This window comes from Sceloporus undulatus, chromosome 4 (genome assembly GCF_019175285.1).
Source record: "Sceloporus undulatus isolate JIND9_A2432 ecotype Alabama chromosome 4, SceUnd_v1.1, whole genome shotgun sequence".
Lineage (NCBI taxonomy): Eukaryota > Metazoa > Chordata > Lepidosauria > Squamata > Phrynosomatidae > Sceloporus > Sceloporus undulatus.
Genome location: NC_056525.1, coordinates 126,960,892 through 126,981,911, shown reverse-complemented (window position 1 = coordinate 126,981,911; position 21,020 = coordinate 126,960,892). Strand labels below are relative to the sequence as shown.

Genomic DNA, 21,020 nt, shown 5'->3' with positions numbered 1-21,020 from the left:
TTATTATTATTATTATTATTATTATTATTATTATTATTATTATTATTATTATTATTATTATTATATCCAAATGCATCTGAGGAAGTAGACTTTAGGAAAGCTCATGCTGCCAACTTCTTCCTTTCAGTCAGTCTCCAAGGTTCTGCAAGATCTCTCTACATTTCTCCTTCTTCTTCTTCTTCTTCTCTCCAAGTGCATCTGGGGAAGTAGACTGAAGCCTAGGAAAGATTCATGCCCTCAAGGTCTTTCTTTCCATGAGTCTCCAAGGGGCTGCAAGATCTCTCTGCAGACTGAGACTAACACGGCTATGTCTCTCAATTCTACAGTTCCCAGGATGCCTCAGCACTCAGCCAGGGCAGTGAGAGCGACCGCAGCGTGGTTCCTCTGCCAGGGACCTGCACTTCGTTCTCTCCCTGGGCGCCTCTCCTCCTCCTCAGGCTCGGCCCTAAGATGTCCGCCGCGCCCCCTCCTGTGCGCATGCGCGGCTGTCGTTGTGGCGGCAGGGCTGCCCTCCTTCCTCGGCTGAGCTTCGCCGTCATCATCATCATCATCATCGCCTGCCTCCTCGGCAGCAGCAGCAGCGAGGAGCGGCCCATGTCTCTCTCCGCCGTCGCCAGGTAAGAAGCTTAGGGAGCCGAGCTGAGGGGAAGCAGGCGACAGACACTGTCTCTGTCCCACTTCGGGCCGCCACTCAGTGCCCTTTAAGAGAGTTTGGACTCCAACTCCCAGAAGCCTCAGCCGCGTTGGCCAACGGCCAGGGATTCTGGGAGATGAAGTCCAAAGTTCCCTTAAAGGGCAGAGTTTGTTGTTGTACTAAAAGGCTTAGGACTTTAGGTGCTAAGTTTGTCCTCCAAACTCAAAGCCTGACTGGTTTAGATGCGTGGCAGTCTGAAAACTGGCAAAGGATGCGTCCACACTGGAGGGTTAACCCGGTTTGATACCGCTTTAGCTGCTCCAGGCGATGAGATTCTGGGAATTGGAAGTGTTGTGGCCCCAGAGGCTGACTAACACTTTCAAAGTTCAAGGCTGTCACATGGACCACTGATCCAGTGGCATCTGTTTTGACACTTAGGTCCAAAACACACTGCAGAACTAATCCAGTTTGAGACCACTTTAACTGCCCTGGCTCAATGCTAAGGAATTCTGGGAACTGTAGTTTTGTGAGACATTTAGCCACCTTCTCTGCCAGAGAGCTCTGGGGCCACAGTAAACCAAAGGGCAGTTAAGGCTGTCTCAAACTGGGTTACTTCTGCAGTGTGTCTTGGACCTTGCCTTCCACCTTTTCTGCCTGTGGGACCTTTGGACCAGAGATGACAGAGAATAGTCTTCTGCTTTTGGGGTATCCACAACTGATATTGTAGCCTTGCTCCAATATAACTCCAACTTCACTTCTGGGAATTGGAGTTTGTTGTGGCCCCAGAGTGGAGCAAGAGCTCTGAGGCCGCAACGCACTCCAGTTCCCAGAATTCCATAGCATGGAGCAGTTCAAGCGGTATCCAAGCGAGTTACGCAGCCAAAGAGAATGAAACACTTATAGGTTAGACTTGTATGTTTGTTTGTTTGTATCCCGCTCTTTTCCCTGGACTGGGGCTCAGAGAGGCTTCACAGCATTAAAGACAGCATTAAAAAAGTAGTTCTTTGTGGGTTTTTCGGACTATGTGGCCATGTTCCAGAAATGTTTCTTCTTGACGTTTCGCCAGCATCAGTCATTTCCAAACTTTTGGTCCTCCAGATGTTTTTTTTTCGGGGGGGGGGACTTCAACTCTCAGAAACCCCAACAGTTAGGAATTCTGGGAGCTGAAGTCTAAAATATCTGGAGGACTAAAGGCCTGTTAAAGACTGCCAAAATAAAGCTGCTTGGGATCTCTTTGGAGGTATGCTATTTAAATGATGCATGGGTCCTAAGAGTCCGGAGGTCCCGCCAAAGCCACACTCCATTCCTTAGCACTGGAGTGCAGCTTTGGTGCAGCTTCTGGATTCTTAGGATGCATGCATCATTTAAACAGCATACCTCCAAAGAGACACGAAGCAGCTTTATTTTGGCAGTCTGTAACAGGCCAAAGTTTGGAAATCGCTGCTCTACATTATTTCTGCAAAGTGATGTGATACCCTTTTTTTTTTAAAGTTGCATTTCTAACCAACTTGACCAGGTTTGCTTCCTGTCACAAAACCAACTGAGAGAGAATATTTTATGCTTTTTGAAGCTGACGTGTTTTTTATTCTGCAGAAACAGTGTGGTTATACTTCAGCAATGATTTCTAAAGGATCCCACAATGCTTCAATGCTGCAATTCTTGGCAGAGTTAAGACAGAAGAAAGCCTCTGCTGAGTTTTCCTTATTAATACCTTGGTGGGGTCAGTGTGTATAACCCTATGCTGCTTTCCTGTGCTAGAGTCCCCATATTAAGCAACACTTGAAGAGGACTTTTGTGTACTATTGTAAGACCGATTCACCCAGTTTCCTCGCTATCTTTATCTTGCATTCACCTGACACACATAGGGAATGGTTTAAGATGACTTGTTGAGATGTCATAAACCACCCTCTAATTGCTATATGATAGCCCTGTTTAAATATTTGAATGGGTGTCATATTGAGGAGGGAGCGAGCTTGTTTTCTACTGTTCCAGAGGACAGGAACCAGGCCAATGGATGCAAGCTACAGGAAAAGAGATTCCGCCTCAACTTTAGGAGGGACTTCCTGACAGTAAGGGCTGTTCGACAGTAGAACACACTCCTTCGGAGAGTGGTGGAGTCTCCTTCCTTGGAAGTCTTTGAACAGAGGCCGTCTATCAGGGATGCTTTGATTGAGAGTTCCTGCATGGCAGGAGGTTGGACTGGGTGGCCCTTGTGGTCTCTTCCAACTCTATGATTCTATGTTGAAACAGAGAGGATATATATATTAATGGATTTTCAAGTTATAGTAGAGCAAGGCTCCAATATCAGTTGTGCAGTACATACCCCAAAAGCAGAAGATTATTCTCTGTTATCTCTGGTCAAAAGGTTCACAGGCAGAAAAGGTGGAAGGCAAAACTCTGAAAATCCACTACGGTTCAAAACACACTGCAGAAGTAATCCAGTTTGAGACAGCCTGAACTGCCCTTTAGTTTATCGTGGCCCCAGAGCTCTTTGACAGAGAAGGCAAAATGCCTCACAAAACTACAGTTCCCAGAATTCCCTAGGATTGAGCCAGGGCAGTTACAGAGGTCTCAAAGTGGACTATTTCTACAGTGTGTTTTGGACCTAAGTGTTAAAATAGATGGCACTGGGCTAATGGATCAGTGGTCCATCAGCATATGGCAGCTTTGTATTGTCTTCTGCTAAAAACAGCGTTGAACTTTACTTGATATATGCTAAGATTTGACGGCTTTGCTTAATTTACTTGTTAAATAAATTATTTGAGTTGAAGTTCATGTATAAACTTAATCAAATGTATAAAGTTTATTAAAAAGCTTAAAAACTGCAGTAGGCTTGTCATTCATAGAACTTAGTAATTCGTTATTAGTACCAAAGAATGGTTCCAGCAGTGACAGTATAATGTTTGAGGTTTACTTCCATTTGTCTGATTGAGACATTTGTCTGATCCGTGGCCTCCAGATGCTGCAGTTTCTACTATTCCTAGTTCTGCTAGCTGGGGCTTATGGCAGCTGAAGTCCAACACAGTCTGGAAGACCACATGTTGTGTGCCTTCAAGGAGTTTCTGACTTATGGTGATTCTAACGCACATTACAGTGTTTTATTGGGGAACAATGCTCATGGGGGGGGGGAGGGTTGCCTTTCCCTTCCTCTGAGGCTGAGAGTGTGTGATTTGCTCATGATCACCTAGTGGATTTCCATGGCTGAGTAGGGATTTGAACCTTGGTCTCCGGAGTCCAATGCTCAAATCACTATACAGTGTGCCCGCGTCATACACGGACGCACCATACTCGGATTTCAGCATACGCTTAAAGCCACTAGGGAGCACGCAAGGGGCGGGGTGTGCGTCCATGGCGTGTGTGCCCCTGCACCGCCACGCCATGCACGAGCCCCATTATTTACAATGGGGCACGAGCATACGTGGGTTTTTTTTACGCGTGGTGGGGTCTGGAATGGATCCCTGCGTAAAAAAAGGGCGCACTGTACCACACTTGGCTTTCAAGGTATATGCATTCCTATTCTAATCTGTAGCCGAAAATGTGTCCCCCTCATGATATATAATAGTATAATCCATGGCACTACCTTTCCACAGTGGTGAAATTGTATGCTCCTGTGAGGCAAGAGGCTATGCTCATGGTAGTTGTGCTTCTAGTAGGGTCTCTTGTGTCAGACAGGCTTTTGCTATGGAGCCAGACTAAATGTGCCAAAGGGCTGGTAGGCAGGAGTGGAAAATGACACTGGCGGAGAATCTCTTAGAAACAGCAGCAATGGCATCATAGCTAAAACTTCTTAGTACTGAGCAGAAGGAGCCAAGGGAAACCCCCTTTGAATGTCTTTTACCATGAAAATCCTATGATCAGACAATTCAAAATGAAACAAGATACAGTGCCAGAAACAGAGACTCCCAGGTTGGAAGGCACTTAACCAACTACTGCAGTGAGTAGTGCTGGACTCAAGCTGAAAGGAGGTTCAACTGTTGATGTACTGAAAGATCACTGGTGTGCAGGCAGAGGTCGCTCACCTTATTGACCATGTGGGGACTGGGGAGAAAGGACAACAATTTATCATTATTGTTATTTTATTGATGACCTATTGACAATGGAGCAAGCTTGTTTTCCTGCTGCTCCAGAGAATAGGACCTGGAGCAATGGATGCGAACTACAGGAAAAGAGATTCCACCTCAACATTAGGAGGAACTTCCTGACAGTAAGGGAACAGTGGAACACACTCCTTTGGAGAATGGTGGAGCCTCCTTCCCTTTAAACAGAGGCTGGATGGCCATCTGTCGGGGGTGTTTTGATTGTGCATGGCATCGCAGAATGGGGTCGGACTGGATGGCCCTTGTGGTATCTTCCAACTCTATGATTTTATTCTTTTATTGCCTGCCTTTCTCCCAGTAATGTGGCTCAGGGTGGCTAACAATAAATTTAAAACAATACAAATTTAAAAACTGTTCAAAGTATTAATTAAAGTATAAATATAAGATTTACAAACAACTACAGTAAACCATTTATATTAAAATGTATTAAGAGACTAACAGAAAATAAACTTCTCTTGAGATTCAGGCTGCCCTTATCTTGTGGAAAGCTAACGCTTTCTTAGTTAGAAAACATTGAATTTCTTAAGAAGTCCCTGTACTGTTACATCTGGAAAAACCTCAAAGTGCCATATAGGTAATACATTTCCTGGTTTGAAGATTAGAGCCTTGGGCAGATAGAGCAAAAGGAGTAGCACAGGACTGTGGCAACCAGATGTTGCAGTCTCGAGGCTGGCTGCCATCATGCTCCACAATGGATTATTGGCAAGGAACACTTTTTTTGTGCTCTTTTTTGCTCTGGGTTTGGACTGCCTTAGGCAGCTACGGGGCAGCTTCAACCCAATCCAGGGACCTGAGTCATCTGAATGCCATGCCCCAGACAGTTCCAAAGGCGGCACTTTTGGCCTGTTTCAGGCCATAGTAACACCCCATTTAACATGGATTCATTTAACGCAGCTACTGTAATTCACAAAAACTCCTCATTCTGCTTCATGCTGCTTGTGCTATCTCATGTTCACTGATGATTTGCTGTATGCTAACAACCTTAAAGTGCTCATGCTGGTAAAGTGCTTGCGTTGCTTAATAAGGAGCCCTAAGTGCAAGAGTGGTGATGCTGGAAATCCAGATATGCCTAAGAAAAGGCATAAAACACTTTCCTTAATTGAGAAGGTGAAAGTTTTCTCTTCTGACAGTACATCAGAAGGTCATTCTTGACAGTTTTCGGCCACTGCAATGCCCACGTTCCTCATTTCTGGAAAGAAATACGGCATTCATGTTCAATTTTCATTATATACAAATAGTCCTGGATTTTATCCCTTACGCTAAATATATTACTGTACCAAATTTTGCTGCAATAGGGGAAACTTTAAAAAGAGGGAGCAATGGACTAAGACTTATTTTTTGAGGTTTTAACCTACAACAAAATTAAAACGCTTTCCTTTGGGCTACAGATGAATAGTTGGCAAGTTTTACCTATACAGGACCTAAAAGAACAGGATGGGGGCAGCTTGGATCTCAAGGGAAGTTATTTTTCTGTTGCTAATGGAGTTGAAAATCTATTTGGTTAAAGTTGTGTGCCTGCAACAAAAGGCGACCCAAGATGAGGTTTTCTGGGGCTGAGTGGGTAACTCACCCAAGTTCACCGAGTGGGTTTCCATGACCAAGTGGGGAATAGATGCCTGGCCTCCAGAATTATACCCCAACACTGAAATTACTGCACGACACTGGCTCTCTTACCCATCTTTTACAGTATTAACCTTTGCTTGTGGTCCCCACATAGCTATCAAGGGGAGTGGCCTTGCACTGAGACCCCTCAGTACCATCTTAACTGACAGCAGTCTAACATCTGAGATAAAATCCAGGCCTGCGACTCCTCCTCCTCCTCCTCCTCCTCCTCTTCTTCTTCTTCTTCTTCTTCAATTTATTTATATCCCACCCTTTCCCCAAAACTGGTATTCAGGGCAGCTCACAACATTAAAATACTGTACAGTTAAAAGCATACAAAAATGGTGCATTAAAATAGAATTAAATTATTATAATATTAAAACAAATTACATGTTAGAAGAATAAAATAACAGTTAAAAAGATAAAAATGTTAAAAATACTTTAAAACAATACAACACCACAGCCCATTAACATTAACTCTTAACACCTTTCTTCTGTATGATTTGCCTGACAAAGAAGCAGTGAATCTTTGAAAGCTTGCAGGATGCATTTTTTGCATTTGCTTGGCCAATAAAGATAAAAGTGGTTTGAGGATTTTGGGTTTTGTTGTTATTTGAAATGTGGTGCCGGAGAAGAGTTTTGTGGATACTGCGGACTCCTAAATAGACAAATAAATGGGTCCTAGAGCAAATCAACCTGCCTAATTATGCGAAAGGCACCAGATCCAGTCTGATCTTAGAAACCAAGCAGGGTCAGCCTTGGTTGGATAGTACTTGGGATAGGACACCATGAACAAATAGTGCTATGGCTATATTTCAATGTAAGGACTTGGCAAAACCACTTCTGAGTACATCGTTGCCTAAGAAAACTGTAGGAAATTCATGGGCTCGCCATAAATCAGCAGGTGACTTGAAGGCGCATATACACAGAGGGAACAAATCAAACATTGACTCTCCCTAGAAGCCAAGATGACTAAGCTGAGAGTGTCATACTTTGGACATACCATGCAAACACATGACTCACTAGAAAACACAATAATGCCTGGGAAGGTAGTCTCTCAAGGAAGCCACAGCTTTCTATTTCCACATGCTGTATGCCTTCAAAAACTTTGTATGCATCCTGTTGCCTTTTAAAATAGTCTACTGTTTGCTAGACAATGACAGGGCTAGCAAAAACATGTAGAATGCTATTATGGCCATCATCATCTACTGATGAATGTTTTTCCAGAAAAAGCAGAACTGTGCTCTAAACTATATTACAGTATATCCTTTACCATGTTTGGTGTAAAGTTATATTAAAACACATTCAAAGCTTTATGTGAAAATTACTATATTGGAATAGTTTTGTAGTACTGTAAAGAGAATAGTAAGTGCCTCCCTATTTAACAAGAACCAAAAAACAAATACATTCCGAAACAACTTTTTTGGGGTAGCACAGCTCTATCCAATATATCTTACACCAACAGTTTAACTTTCTTTGCTGAGGTACGACTGTAGTACTTTCAGTTTCACTTTGTGCATTACTTAAGAGTCCCATTTCAAGTTGAGAAAGAACTGCAATATATACTTCTGTATAAGCTGAGAAATTTTGGTCAAAAAAATTGACCCTCTCAAAACTCAATTTATACTGGGTGGTCATGGACATGGGTGACTTCACTCTTGTGGTGCCAGCTGAGGAAAAGTGTTGTTTTGAAGTCGCTGCCTGAGTCAAGTTCTTAGTAGGAGGAAAAGATGGAAGCACAAAGCTGGAACTGGTACTTGGCATTGCTTGGCATCCTCTATTTTTTCGAGGGGGGGGGGGGAGATATAGCCACTTTCTCTTGATTGTTTGCTTGGGGGAAGAAAGACCCAATCTGGGGTGGTGTGGAGGGAAAGAGAAAAACACACAGAGGAAGAGGGACAAAGAACAAGCTTCACCCTTTGTGGTTTGCTATACTCTTACTGCTATTGTGGCATCTTTAAGGAAAAAGAGGATCAACACAAAAATGTGACCTGAGGATGGATTTTGCCTTACTGCACTCACTCACTCCCCCTCATTTTTATTTATGATACTGAGCCTGGGATGTTGGTATCTGCACCATATTAAAGTGAGATTGGGATTGATTTGCACATTTGTGCATGTGTATATAATGATAGTATATATACACTTATCCCTCCACATTCACTGGAGTTAGGGGCACAGAACCTCCATGAATGTGGAAAAACTGCAGATAACAAAAACACTATGTTTTTACCTGAGGGAACACCTCTCTAGGATTCTCTAGGTTCTCCAGTGCAACTCTGTGGTCGACATCTGCCAGACATTGACCATAGAACTGCGCAGGAGGAGCTACAGATGACTAGTGGAGTGTTCTCCCTAGGAATTTCTAGATCCTTCAGTGCGACTTTTGGTTAAAAGTGACCATAGAGTTGTGCTGGAGGACCTAGATATTCCTGGAGAGAACATATTAATAAATCCATGAATAATCAAATCCACAAAAGTCAAAGCCGCAAGGGATGAGTGTATATTTCCCCTGTCCAAAAAAGGCTTTAACGTGATGGCAAGCAATGCCAAGCACAACTCTCCAGCTGTGTGCTTCCATTAAGAAACCAACCAGGACATCAACTTGGAGGCAATGTTTTTTCTTAGCCAGTGCTGCCGAAAGAGGGGAGCCCACCAGCGACCACTCTGAGAGGGAGGGAGTCCTTCCAGTGACCCTGAGAGCCAGCAAATGAGTGACCACCCTTCTTCCCTCTCTTCCTGCCTCAGATGGCGAAGAGGCACTGAAGGGGAGGCACATCCCAGGGAAGGCAATGGTGGTACCTGCCCTTCATAAGTGTTTGGCATTGGTGGGAACTTCTTGGGCAGGAGTGCCACAGAAGTGAGGGGCTGGTGGGGGGGGGATAGGGTATCTGCAAGTCTTTTCCTGCTGCTGAGCCTGTTGCCCCCAGAGGTCCTCCTGGGAACCTAGTGCAGGTAAAGATTGGGAAGGGGGAGACTTTAACCACTCTACTCAGAGAAGGGAATGGTTCCATTTTTGATAAAAAATAAGGGACAGTATTAACTCTTATCAAAATGGAACCATCCCTGTCTCTGAGTAGAATGGCAAAAGGCTTTTTTGAATGCCTGGGCAGGAAGATGGCAGTAGTGGTGGTGGCCAGAGGCAGCTGGCCCCCTGAGGTGGCACTGGCGCTTTTGCCTGTACATAGAAGAGATTCCAGGAATCCCATGCTAAGTTTTATCCTTGGGTTTAACAACGGGTCATATCAAAATCCATAACTTTGGCCTTAAAATCTGCCCTTGACTTATACATGACTATATACTGTAGTTGAAAATTGTATTTCACTAGAGAATTTATTGCACAGCCCACACAAATAGGAATAAGTGTGTCTAATGTTATGGAAAAAATTTCCACAGAAAATTTTCATGCCACATCTTTGATCATGGATGGGGAAGAGAAACTTTCTCTGCTTCTTTTGCATCTATGAATTATATTGTGCCTTTGGATTTTTTTTTTTAATGAGATGTTTTCTTCTGCTCAAGAAACATATCCAAACTTTTAGCAATATGGTATGACATATTTGCAAAACATTTGGCAGGTAAATTGGTTAATATACATTCCGTTTTGGATGCAGTATAATTTATAGTACAAAGACAAAATGAACCTAGGGATCCATGGAAAAGTTATTATGAGAGGTGTGGCTATCTGCACAATTGTTGTTTCCTGCCTGGTCTAGTTGAATCCAAAATTCATTGTAAAGATCCATACTTAATTGAAAGAAATAATAGCCTTTGTTGCCCATTAATGGGCAACAAACGGAGGGGGACAAAATGGAGTGTGAGCCGCCATTCAAGCCAATGGGGCTTGAATATTGGCGATTTTCCATTTTCATGGAGGGGGGCAGAGCAGATCCCTTGCGAAAATGAAAAGGCGACTGTACATTGGATGGGACCCACCCACCCGATAAGCAGAGAGAGACCTTAAGAAGCTGATTTTCTTATTGCTGAGCAGAAGATGCCATTGAGAGATTCACTACTATATGTCCCATGACCAATTGAATGAGAGTTACTCCTAAGTAAGTGTGCCTAGGATTTCAACTTTAAGAATTATACTGGGCATGAGCATTGATATTTTGTTGCCTGGAAAATGAGTAGCATTAGGGGGTCTCCTTCAGCTGGTCCCACAGTATTCAAAATCAGGCTTAAGACCTCTGTTCCTCTGTACTTCATATTGTTTTTATTGTTGAATTCTTGCTCTCATTGGTGGTCCTTAATAGTTTGTACAGGAAAACACAGCTAACTGAAAATGTCACACTTTAATACACTTTAATTGAATTACATTTTAATTATTTAATTCGGTTTGTTTAGGAAAACCGTTCTTGTTTTTTGTTTATGTGGACTAGTGATGAGAATGATGTAGCCCTCCAGATGTGGAAGAGCCGCTTGGGGGGGGGGGAGCAAGGACAAGGGCCAGTCCATTTGGCTTGTAGGAAAGGGTATATTTTATATTTTAATGTAATTAACTGTATTTAGTTAAGGTAAGGGGATGAATTTTTAGTTGTGTATGTGTTATGTAATTGTTTATGCATTTTTGTAAACCGCCTTGATCTGTTGGAATGGCAGTATATAAATAAAATTTATTATTATTATTATTTGGTTAGATACAAGTCCAAGTGCTCAGGCTTTCCAAGTCAGTGATAAGGAATACTGGGATTTGCAGTCCAACACTTGGAGAGCCAGTTATATACTGATATACAGTCAGCCCTTCTTATACACGGATTTTTTATACACGGATTTAAGCATACACGGTTTGAAAATGTTCCAAAAAAGTATAAATTTACCTTGATGTTCCATTTTTTTTATTAGGGACACCATTTTGGTATGTCATTATACTTAATGGGACTTGAGCATACATGGATTTTGTTATACACGGGGGATCTTGGAACCAAACCACAGCGTATAACAAGGATCCACTGTATTACAGAAGCTGCACTATTATATGTGTGTGTGTATTCTTTGTGGTTTCTGCAAATCACACAAATGGGTTATTCTGCACCTATGCAGGAATGCTCGGAAACTTCTAGAATCTCTGGGCAAAAGTTAGTTTACATCCTTTTGCAACTTTTTGGCGGTAGCTCCACCCACCTCATATATAGCCCCTAACGGTCCCACTCTTCTCCAATTCCTTTATTCCGCCACGCTTAGCAGCTTGAGGAACTTCACTAGCTTGGTTTACCTTGCTATCGGCCTTTCTTTTTGAAATCTCTGGACTTCTGACCAACAGAATTGTTCTTGACCACTCTCACAGACTATTCTTCGAACTTTGTTATCAATCTACGGCTTGACTATGGTATTCTTGACTATCCCTTCTGACCATGGCCTCTTTTAAAGTGCGTGGTTAAAATCTCAATTTCAGATGGACATGAGAAATATGTCCTTTGCTTGGGGGAGACTCATATACCAAGGGATTGCCCCCACTGTAAGGCAATGACTACTCAGGCCTTGAAAAATTGAAATCAAAAGCTGAAGGCTGCCCTTTATGAAAGGGTCCTCCAACCTGCTCCAGCCTCTATGTCGGCTCCTCACCTAGAGCCTTCCACAAGGCCGTCCACTTCAGTGGCCCCAAAGGAAAAATCCCTAAGATCAGGGAAGGATCTTTCTGGGGATACTTCAGAGTCCTCCAAGATGAAACATGGAGACAAGCAAAAGTCCTCCAAGTCTTCTTCAACCGAACAAGACCACCCTAGATGGGCAAGATCAGCCTCCCACTTGGCAAAATCCTGTCGTAAGGGCCCTTCCAGCATTGTCTCAGTGCCCCCACTAGACTCGGCGCCCATCGCTACTCCAACCCCGATGACAGTTTTGGCTTCCGTTCCAACTCCTTTCGAACCAAGGGTGCTTCTGTCAAGCCATCTGACTTTGAAGAACGACGATCTGCAGATTATCAACCTTGACCAGAGCTCCGAATCGGAAGGAGAGATCCCAGAACCTGATCCTCTTATCCTCACTCAGAGAGATAGGTTTCAGTCCCGTTCTCCTCCACGCGGAGACCGGGCCACTTTCTCTTGAACTCCTGGTTCGTGACTCTGGATTTGAAAAATGCCTACTTTCATATTATGATTCGGGAAAACCATTGGAGGTTTCTTGCCTTCGCCATCAGTACCGAGATGTTCCAATACAGAGTTCTGTCATTCGGCCTCTCCATGGCTCCGAGAGTGTTAACAAAATGCATGGCACCGGTAGTCTCCTACCTCCATCAACAGAATCACAATCTTTTTGGACGACTGGCTCTTCACGGCTCCATCGCTAGAGACATTGCTTCAGAACATCCACTTTGCTCTGTCCCTCTTGGACTCCCTCGGTCTCAAGATCAACTTGGACAAATCAAATCTGACCCCCTCCAAACAAGTCAGATTCATTGGGACAATTCTCGACTCTGAGACTTCCACGGCATATCTGCCACAAAACAGGTTCCAGTCCCTTCGCTCAGTGGTCCAAGCATGTCTTCCATGAAGACGCATACTGTACAGGTTTATCTTATTCAGGTAGTCATAGGACATCTGGCCTCGACCACCTTTGTCACCCCGTGGGCGAGACTCCATTTGAGACCGTTCCAATCCTGGTTCCTTTCTGTGTTTGATTCCGTCCGGGACTCTCCCTCCAAGATGCTCACCGTTCCGAGACCAATTAAAAGATCACTACTATGGTGGCTACAGCCCGACAACGTGTGTATTGGGATGCCTTTCCTGCCCCCGGAGCTGGACATCCCTCTCACGACAGATGCCTTTCTTCAAGGTTGGGGGGCCCACACCTTGAACTTCACCATCATGGACAGATGGACAATGACAGAAAGCCATCTTCACATCAATGCATTGGAGATGTTGGCAGTGGAGAAAGCACGCAGAGCCTTTCAGTCACTTCTCTCTGACAAGGTAGTACTCTTACTGACGGACAACAACACTGTCATGTACTACCTCAATAAACAAGGCGGCACAAAGTCCCAGACCCTACTGGATATCACTCTCAGAATCTGGGACTGGTGCATCAACCACAAGATCCTTCTCCAGTGCATAGACCTGCTGGGAGAAGAAAACCAACTGGCAGACCAGTTCAGCAGGACTTCCAATCCGTGCCAAGAATGGCGTCTCCATCCGGATGCTGTCGCCCTTTTCTTTCAACTGTGGGGGCAGCCAACGATCAACCTTTTTGCCTCACCTCTCAAGACACACTGTCTAACGTTTTGCTCTCGGACCCGTGCTCTGAGTTTGTTGGGAGATGCTCTCCAGCTCAAATGGACAGAGGGACTGCTATATGTGTTCTCTCCCTTCCCTCTCATCACGAAGGTAGTGGCAAACATCACATCACACCACTCCGACGTGATCCTGATCACTCTGTGGTGGCCGAGACAGTCCTGGTTTGCTCCTCTGCTGCATCTCTCCCAGGGGACTTATCTCCGGCTGGAGTTCCGACCCGATCTTCTGTCCCTAGTCAGTCTTGTTCTCCATTCCGACATGGAGACTCTCCCATTGGTGGCATGGAGGCTCTCGCCTTGACTTCTTTACCAAGCAACATTAAAGATGTTCTTTTGGCGTTCCAGAAGCCTTCAACACAGACGTCTTACCAGTACAAATGGGACAAATTTCTTGCCTTTCTTCAAGACAGGGACATCCCTCCATCCCGAGCATTGGACCCGATGATCGTGGAATTTTTGATGTCCCTAGCAGACACGGGATTCTGCTTGACTTCTATCAAATGCTACCTCTCGGCCATCTGCTCTTGCTACCATTTTGAGGGCAGGCCTTCTCTTTTCAAAGATCCCTTGGTAAAGAGATTTTCATGGGATTCAACAATCTTCATCCTTGATACCGACACCGGCATGGAGTTTGGACCTTGTGCTTTCTTTCTTTTTTCTTTTTTTTTATAAATTTTTATTAATGCTTTTTAAAAACACCATATGAGACAGTCATTTCTTGCACATTCATATAACGACAATGAGTGGTGGGAAAGAATAGAAAAAGAGAGAGGAGAAGGGGAAAAAAATTATTCCAAAAGAGAGGAGGGGGGAAGGAAAAAAAAGGGGGGGGAAGAGGGAAAGGGTGTAGAGGTAATAGATAAATACCTATCTACAGTCATTTTTCACTTCCTATTGTTAGCCTTGAAATGCTTACTCTTACTTTATCTATATTTACGATCTTATATTACATATTTAAAAACTTAGTTTCTCTCTCCTACTATTCAAGGACCTTGTGCTTTCAAGCTTGGCATCCAAGCCCTTTGAACCCATGGCCACCATAGACTTGAGATTGCTGACCTGGAAAACAGCTTTCCTTGTGGCCATCACCTCTGCTCGCCGGGCAGGCGAACTGTGTGCCTTACGGGCGGACCAGCCTTATCTTGGTTTTCACAAAGTGGTCCTCCATACTGATATAACCTTCCTGCCCAAGGTGGTGTCGGCCTTCCACATGAACCAGGACATTGTGTTGCCAACCCTGGCCCCAAAACCCGACTACCAACATTGAGCGCCAGCTCCATGCCTTGGACATTCGGAGGGCATTGTCCTTCTACCTGGACAGAACCATTCAAGGTGCGCCCAGCGGCTGTTTGTGTGCTACTCGGCCAACGGGACTACCTGTGATGGCGCAGAGGTTCTTGAAATGGGTGGCCAACACCATCCACCTCTGCTATGAACTGTAGACCTCTTCCAGTTCAGGTTTGGGCACATGCAATGCAGGTGGTAGCCTTTTTGACTGGGATCTCTTTGGAGGATGTTTGCAGAGCTGCTGTCTGGTCCCAGCCACTAATTTTCATGAAACATTATAGGCTGGACACCAGAGCCAGACAAGACACAGCCTTTGGGAGGGCAGTGTTGCTTTCTGGTTTACGTTGACTGAATGTTGTTTCTTGCTTTTCACTTTCAGGTTTCACTTTCAGGTGAAAATGACAGTTTAAACAGTTTGGTGATTGACCTATGCACTGCATATGGTCCGCTTACATGTTTGACAGATGATAATGACAAGTGCACTTTGATATGCACATCTTTATTGTGGTTAATAAATTCAATTGTTGAACTTGACAACCTGTGTCATGACACTTCCTCCTCCACTGACCTAAGCTTGTCAGTCTGAACCCATTTGTGTGATTCGCAGAGACCACGAAGAAGGAGGACAGGTTGCTCACCTGTAACGGTATTTCTTCGAGAGATCATCTGGGAATTCACACAAATCCCATCCATCCTCCCCTTAGTGTCCTACTCACTTTGCTAGCTTTGCTGTCGCACGTTGTGTGGCTTATTCGGAACTGGAGAAGAGCGAGACCATTAGGGGCTATATAGGGTGTGTGGAGCTACCGCCAAAAAGTTGCAAATGGTTGCAAACTAACTTTTGCCCAGAGATTCTAGAAATTTCTGAGCATTCCTGTGCAGGTGCAGAATAAACCATTTGTGTGAATTCGCAGATGATCACTCGAAGAAATACCGTTACAAGTGAGCAACCTGTCCATATATATGTATCAGAATATCTTTCCTCTCTTTTAGAACTCCATATGATTTGTGGCCATATGATTTTCTAGCCATTTTAACCATTTGCCAACTATGTTTAGCAAGTTAGGAAGAGCACTCTGCTTTTCAGGATATTATTCTAGTAGGGAGAGCCATTACGGCAAAGTGATTTGAATATTGGACTAGGACTTTTGGGAGATCAGAGTTTGAATCCACACTTAGGCCTGGAAAACCCTCTGGTGATCTTGGTCTAGGAACATTCTCTCAGCCTCAGAGGAAGGCAGTGGCAAATCTCCTATGAATAAATCTTGGCAAGAACATCGTAGAAGAGGTTTGTTGTAAGCCAGCATTGACTTGAAAGCACATAACAATAATAACAACAAATGCTAATAGAGAATAAAGGAACACTATCTAACAGAGTCAGATTGGAAGAACAACAACCAGAGCTTAACACTGATTGCTTTTAGTTTTTACCTAGCTTTTCTGTTATGTGCCGTATCCTGTGTTTGGCTTTTTTTTTTTTTAATTCAAATGGTGTTTAATTTATTTACTGCTATTTGGCATGATGTATTGAATCCCTGTGTATAGTGCATTAGGAGAGAGGGTTAATTTGATGCTATTCTTAAATTATATAAGATGTTAATATGATTTTGAAAACTGTTCCGTTGTAATTTTACTAAAAAAAAAAATTAAATTTTTAATAATATAAAGAATACATTGATTTATTAGATGATGGTTTTATTTTGCATTTATTGTTTATTCATGTGGCAGAAACGATCATAGATCTGAAATGGATGTTGAATCTTCTTTAGAAAATGTCAGCCTCCCTTCTGAAACTGTTTCAGTATTAAATCATGAAGAATACTACTTGGTTAATAAGCACATAGAGGATCATTCTGCACAAGATGAGAAATTTCAACTGACGGTAACAATTCTTTGACTTTACGTAAAAGCTACACTTACCATTTTTTAAATCTCTCTTATGCCATTTGAGTCTCATTCTATGGTAAAAGCATGCTTAATCACAGAATGAAGTTCTATAGTTAAACGCGAAGAAGGATGTCCAGATTTTCACAGTTAATTCTGCCTTGCCATCTTATATGGCATATATGCTTAAGGCAAATAGCTCTGAGATTAGATTCTGAAAGATCGCTAAATTCTTTATTTGCAGCTTTGCATTTTTTAAATTATCATAATCTTTTGAATAAAGATTAGGCATAATGGGAAAACATAAATATGTGGTTTTCCAATATGTGGTTGAACCAGTTTAAATGGAACATATTTTCAGATGTTAGAAGTTCAAAAATATCTTTCTTTAGTAAAAAGAACTGTGATACATCACAGTTAATTGCATTAAATATTATTGTGATTGGCAAAACTTTATTGTATCAATATCAGTGAGTGTGTTCCTCTTATTTTACAGATGTTTCCCAATGAAGTTGCACAAATGGAGAAAGCCATGGAAGAGATTCCAAAGGATTCTGACAAAGGCCAGATATGTAACACTTTTGACTGTGTAGCTGTGACAGGTGACTTCAGGCAGTCACTTAGAAATGTATCTGTCATCCAGCCTTCTATTCACTCTCTACTTAATCCTCCCAACACAGGTACTAGTTTACATTTTTAAAAATATATCTAAGGAGAACTATGGAAGGGAAGGGGAAAACTGAGGAAGAGATGAAAATCATATTTTGTTTCTGCATTGGAAACATTTTTTTTTAGCATTTACATTTCTGTACTGCTTAATAGTCAACTCAGTATTCTCTAAACAGTTTATCGACCTATGAAAGGATGAATGACTGAGTTAATTTTGGAGCCCTGGGATTGAACTCACAGTGTTGTGGCTGCAGTATGGGCATTTAAACACTGTGCCACCAGGGCTCCTATCAGTTATTTTTCCATGGGGTGACATTACAAGAGACTTGAAACATTTTCTGAAAGTTTTTTTTTAGGGGGGATGGGTGTTGTTTTTACTTTGGGGGACATTTTTGTTCAGAAAAAAGGTTTGTGCAAAATGCACTAACGTGGCTGATGGAATTGTAGAAGTCATCTTAAACCAATGGATGAAAAAGCTTGTGGGCATTTTCTTCAGCACAGAGTGTGAGCTTGTCAAGGTACTCTTTGTTAAGAATGTTTGTGAATATTATTTTTATTGCCACTGGAAAGTGTGTCTTATTCTGTTCTAAGAGAAATGCTGAAACTCACATCATACCTTATTTTGTAATTTTTTAAATGGTGTTATATTGCTATCCTTTTAAAATATTTATATGTATAATCATATTGGTGTGGAATGGACAACACAAGTAGGTACAGAAACTTGACTGAAATATTCTTCCCTAGTATATGTGTTCTGTGTTCTGGATTTCATTGTATAAAATTGACATTGACAAAATTACAAGTTGGAAGAGAACCTGGGGAAACTATTAAAATAGGTTATTAAAACCAATTAATAAGTGTCGTGTACAGGTGGTGCATTAAATACTGCTAGAATGTAATATAGTGCATGAAAACTCACTTGGATCTTGGTCATTGCAGTAACAAATTAGGAAGGAGATGCCTGACAATATTTTAAGCATGCACACTATTTAAGGTTGTTTCGGGTGAAAACCATTATCTTAATTTTTTACTTGAGGAGATTTGGAAATCAGTGGAGAATTTGTTAGTAGCAATCTCCAGGGCAGCTCAAGTTTGTTAAGATTATTCTATTATGAATGAAAAATGAGTGCAAGAAAAAATAGTCATTGGATAACACTTGCATATTATTGACTTCCAGAGGTTTTGTCACAAAGACTTTGTTCCCCTGTTGTACCTTCAGAAGAGGATAGTGTATTGTTCAACAAACTGACTTATCTTGGATGTATGAAAGTTTCTGCTCCTCGTAGTGAATCAGAGGCCTTGTGTGCAATGGCAGCTATGAAAAATTCAAGTGATTCACCTTTTCCTGTAACTTTGTATGTTCCAAATATACCAGATGGCTCTGTTAGGTGAGCTTTTAATTTAATTTAATGATATATATATATTAATATAAGTCTTTAACTACAGTGTATCTAAAACGAACAGTACTGTATATATTTTATGGACACTCTGAAACTGACCTAGGATGCAAATAGGCATACATTTCTACTTACTGGAAAATCTGGCAGTCATATGGAAAGCACTTGTGTTTTTGTGTTGCATTTGCTAGATCAAGACTGCAAATGTAAATGTCATGTGCAGCAGCTGAACACAGTGCCACCTGTACCAACTGTGTATGGTTTTCCTTAGTTTGGCTGGGATGTAGAAGAATAGTGCAGAGGAGGGAAGAAAAAAGAGTGGGAAATTTCCTTCCATGCCTTTCCTCTTTTCTTCTCCTTTGTAAGTTATTGTTTGGTGGAGCCCCAATGGTATATAACAAAAACCTGAGGACTGTACTTCAATTGATTTTTTTTGTACAGACTAATAATAAAGGCTAAAATTTCATCTCTAAATGTAGATAGGATTCCCAGTGAAAAAGAAATAGTAACAGCATCAGTAGTAATAATAATAATAATAGTGATACAGTGAGTCCTTAGTATCTGCTGGGGTTTGGTTCCATGACCCCCTGTGGATAGCAAAATCTGTGGATGCTGAAGTCCAATTAGGTGTCCATTGTATAAAATGGCAAAATCAAGGCTTGCTTTTTGGAATTTATATCTTTTTAAAATATTTTCAAGCCATGGATGCTTGAAGCTGTGGATAAATAAATCCATAAATGTGGAGGGTTGACTGTAATAATAAATGTTTGAAAATATTAGTCATAACTGCAGGAAAACTGGATAAAGCAGAAAGTAATTTTTGGAGAATTTTAACAGATAACAGTTGTACTATAAATGCAGGAACCAGCATGGTGTAGTGGTTAGACTAGGATTCTGGAATACCAGAATTCGAATCTCCACTTGGTCATGGAAACCAGCTGGGTAACCTTGAGCAAGTTGCACTCTCTCAGCCTCAGAGAAAAGCCCTAGGAAGCTCAATCTGAACAAATCTTGACAAAACAAAACAAAACACAAATCTTGTCTTAGGATCTGCATAAATTGAAAGCAACTTAAAGGCAGACAGCATTGGAGTTATAAAGTAGGTCCTACACGTTTGCTAGGGTTAGGGGCTCAGGACCCCCATGAAAGTGAAAAAAAAACAACTGAGAGAAAACCCATCAAGGAATCTTTAGGTCTGAAAATAGCTAAAATAGCAGGAGTATAGTCAGCCTTCCACATTTGCAGCTTTGACTTTTGCAGATTTGTTTATTCACTAATTTGAGTAATACATTCTCTCTAGGAAACAAGTGGTCCTCCAGAACAACTCTGCCAAAAGGTGATCACAGAGTTGCAATGGAAGACCTAGAGATTCCTATGGAAAACATTTCTCTAGGCCAGTGGTCCCCAAACTCTGCTCCTTAACGGATTTTGGACATCAGCTCCCAGAACCCCAGATCATTAGCCAACATGACTGAGGCAAATCTGCAAAAGTCAAAGCTGTAAATGTGGAAGACTGACTATACTCTTACTAATTTAGCTATTTTCAGTGTTTAAAATATAACAGTATAAAATGTATTTACTGACTACAATAATAGTTTTCTTAAAGATCAACACTCTTATTATGGCATAAATTTAAATGGATTAGTGTCCATTCCACCAGATGAATGAAATACAGTACTATCTTCTGGTGGCCAAGGCCCAGAAAAGATGGCTGCTGCCGCAGTCCCAACCCATGCTGGCCGAGACAGGAGTCGATCTAAACCAACTCATTTTTAGGCCAGCTTTTCCTGGTTTGGCGTGTCGCGTGGCAGGAAGCCACCTTATTTGGCCTGTGTGTTTTGGGCCAATGGTATGTATACCGTGCACCCGTGTTATATGAAGGCGCGCCTTATGCAGCTTCCAGCATATGCTGGAAGCCACGCCGGAAGAAGCAGCACCATGTGCTGGAAAAAATTATGGTGCACATGCTTGTGGCATGCACGCTGCGTGCCACCGGATACCACCACAGGCACGAGCACCATTATGTTTTAATGGGGCTTGAGCATGTGCGTAATTTCCCTTATGTGTGTGTGTGGGGGAGGTCCAGAATGAATCCCCCACATAAGGGACGAGACCACTATATATGGGCGGGTGGGAAAATGAAATTTAGTCTAAAGGGAAATCAGATTTTTAAAAAACCTAGTTACAGTGGATCCTTGTTATATGCTTGGGTTTGGTTC

At 42.3% G+C, this 21,020-nt stretch overlaps 1 protein-coding gene across 6 annotated transcripts in view; it reads left to right on the top strand.

The window, feature by feature from the left end:
* The first annotated feature begins 288 nt into the window (after positions 1–288).
* Positions 289–21,020, top strand: part of RABGAP1L (RAB GTPase activating protein 1 like) — a 177,737-nt gene continuing 157,005 nt past the window's right edge. For 2 of the 6 annotated variants that reach the window (XM_042466398.1, XM_042466397.1), the window contains exons 1-4: positions 291–617; positions 16,580–16,733; positions 17,232–17,415; positions 18,582–18,792. In XM_042466398.1, coding sequence (XP_042322332.1) covers positions 451–617; positions 16,580–16,733; positions 17,232–17,415; positions 18,582–18,792 — 716 coding nt within the window. In that variant the 5' untranslated portion in view covers positions 291–450. Of the gene's footprint in view, positions 618–16,579; positions 16,734–17,231; positions 17,416–18,581; positions 18,793–21,020 lie in introns of all 6 variants that reach the window. The other 4 variants (XM_042466399.1, XM_042466392.1, XM_042466395.1 and 1 more) reach the window with 4 other exon arrangements.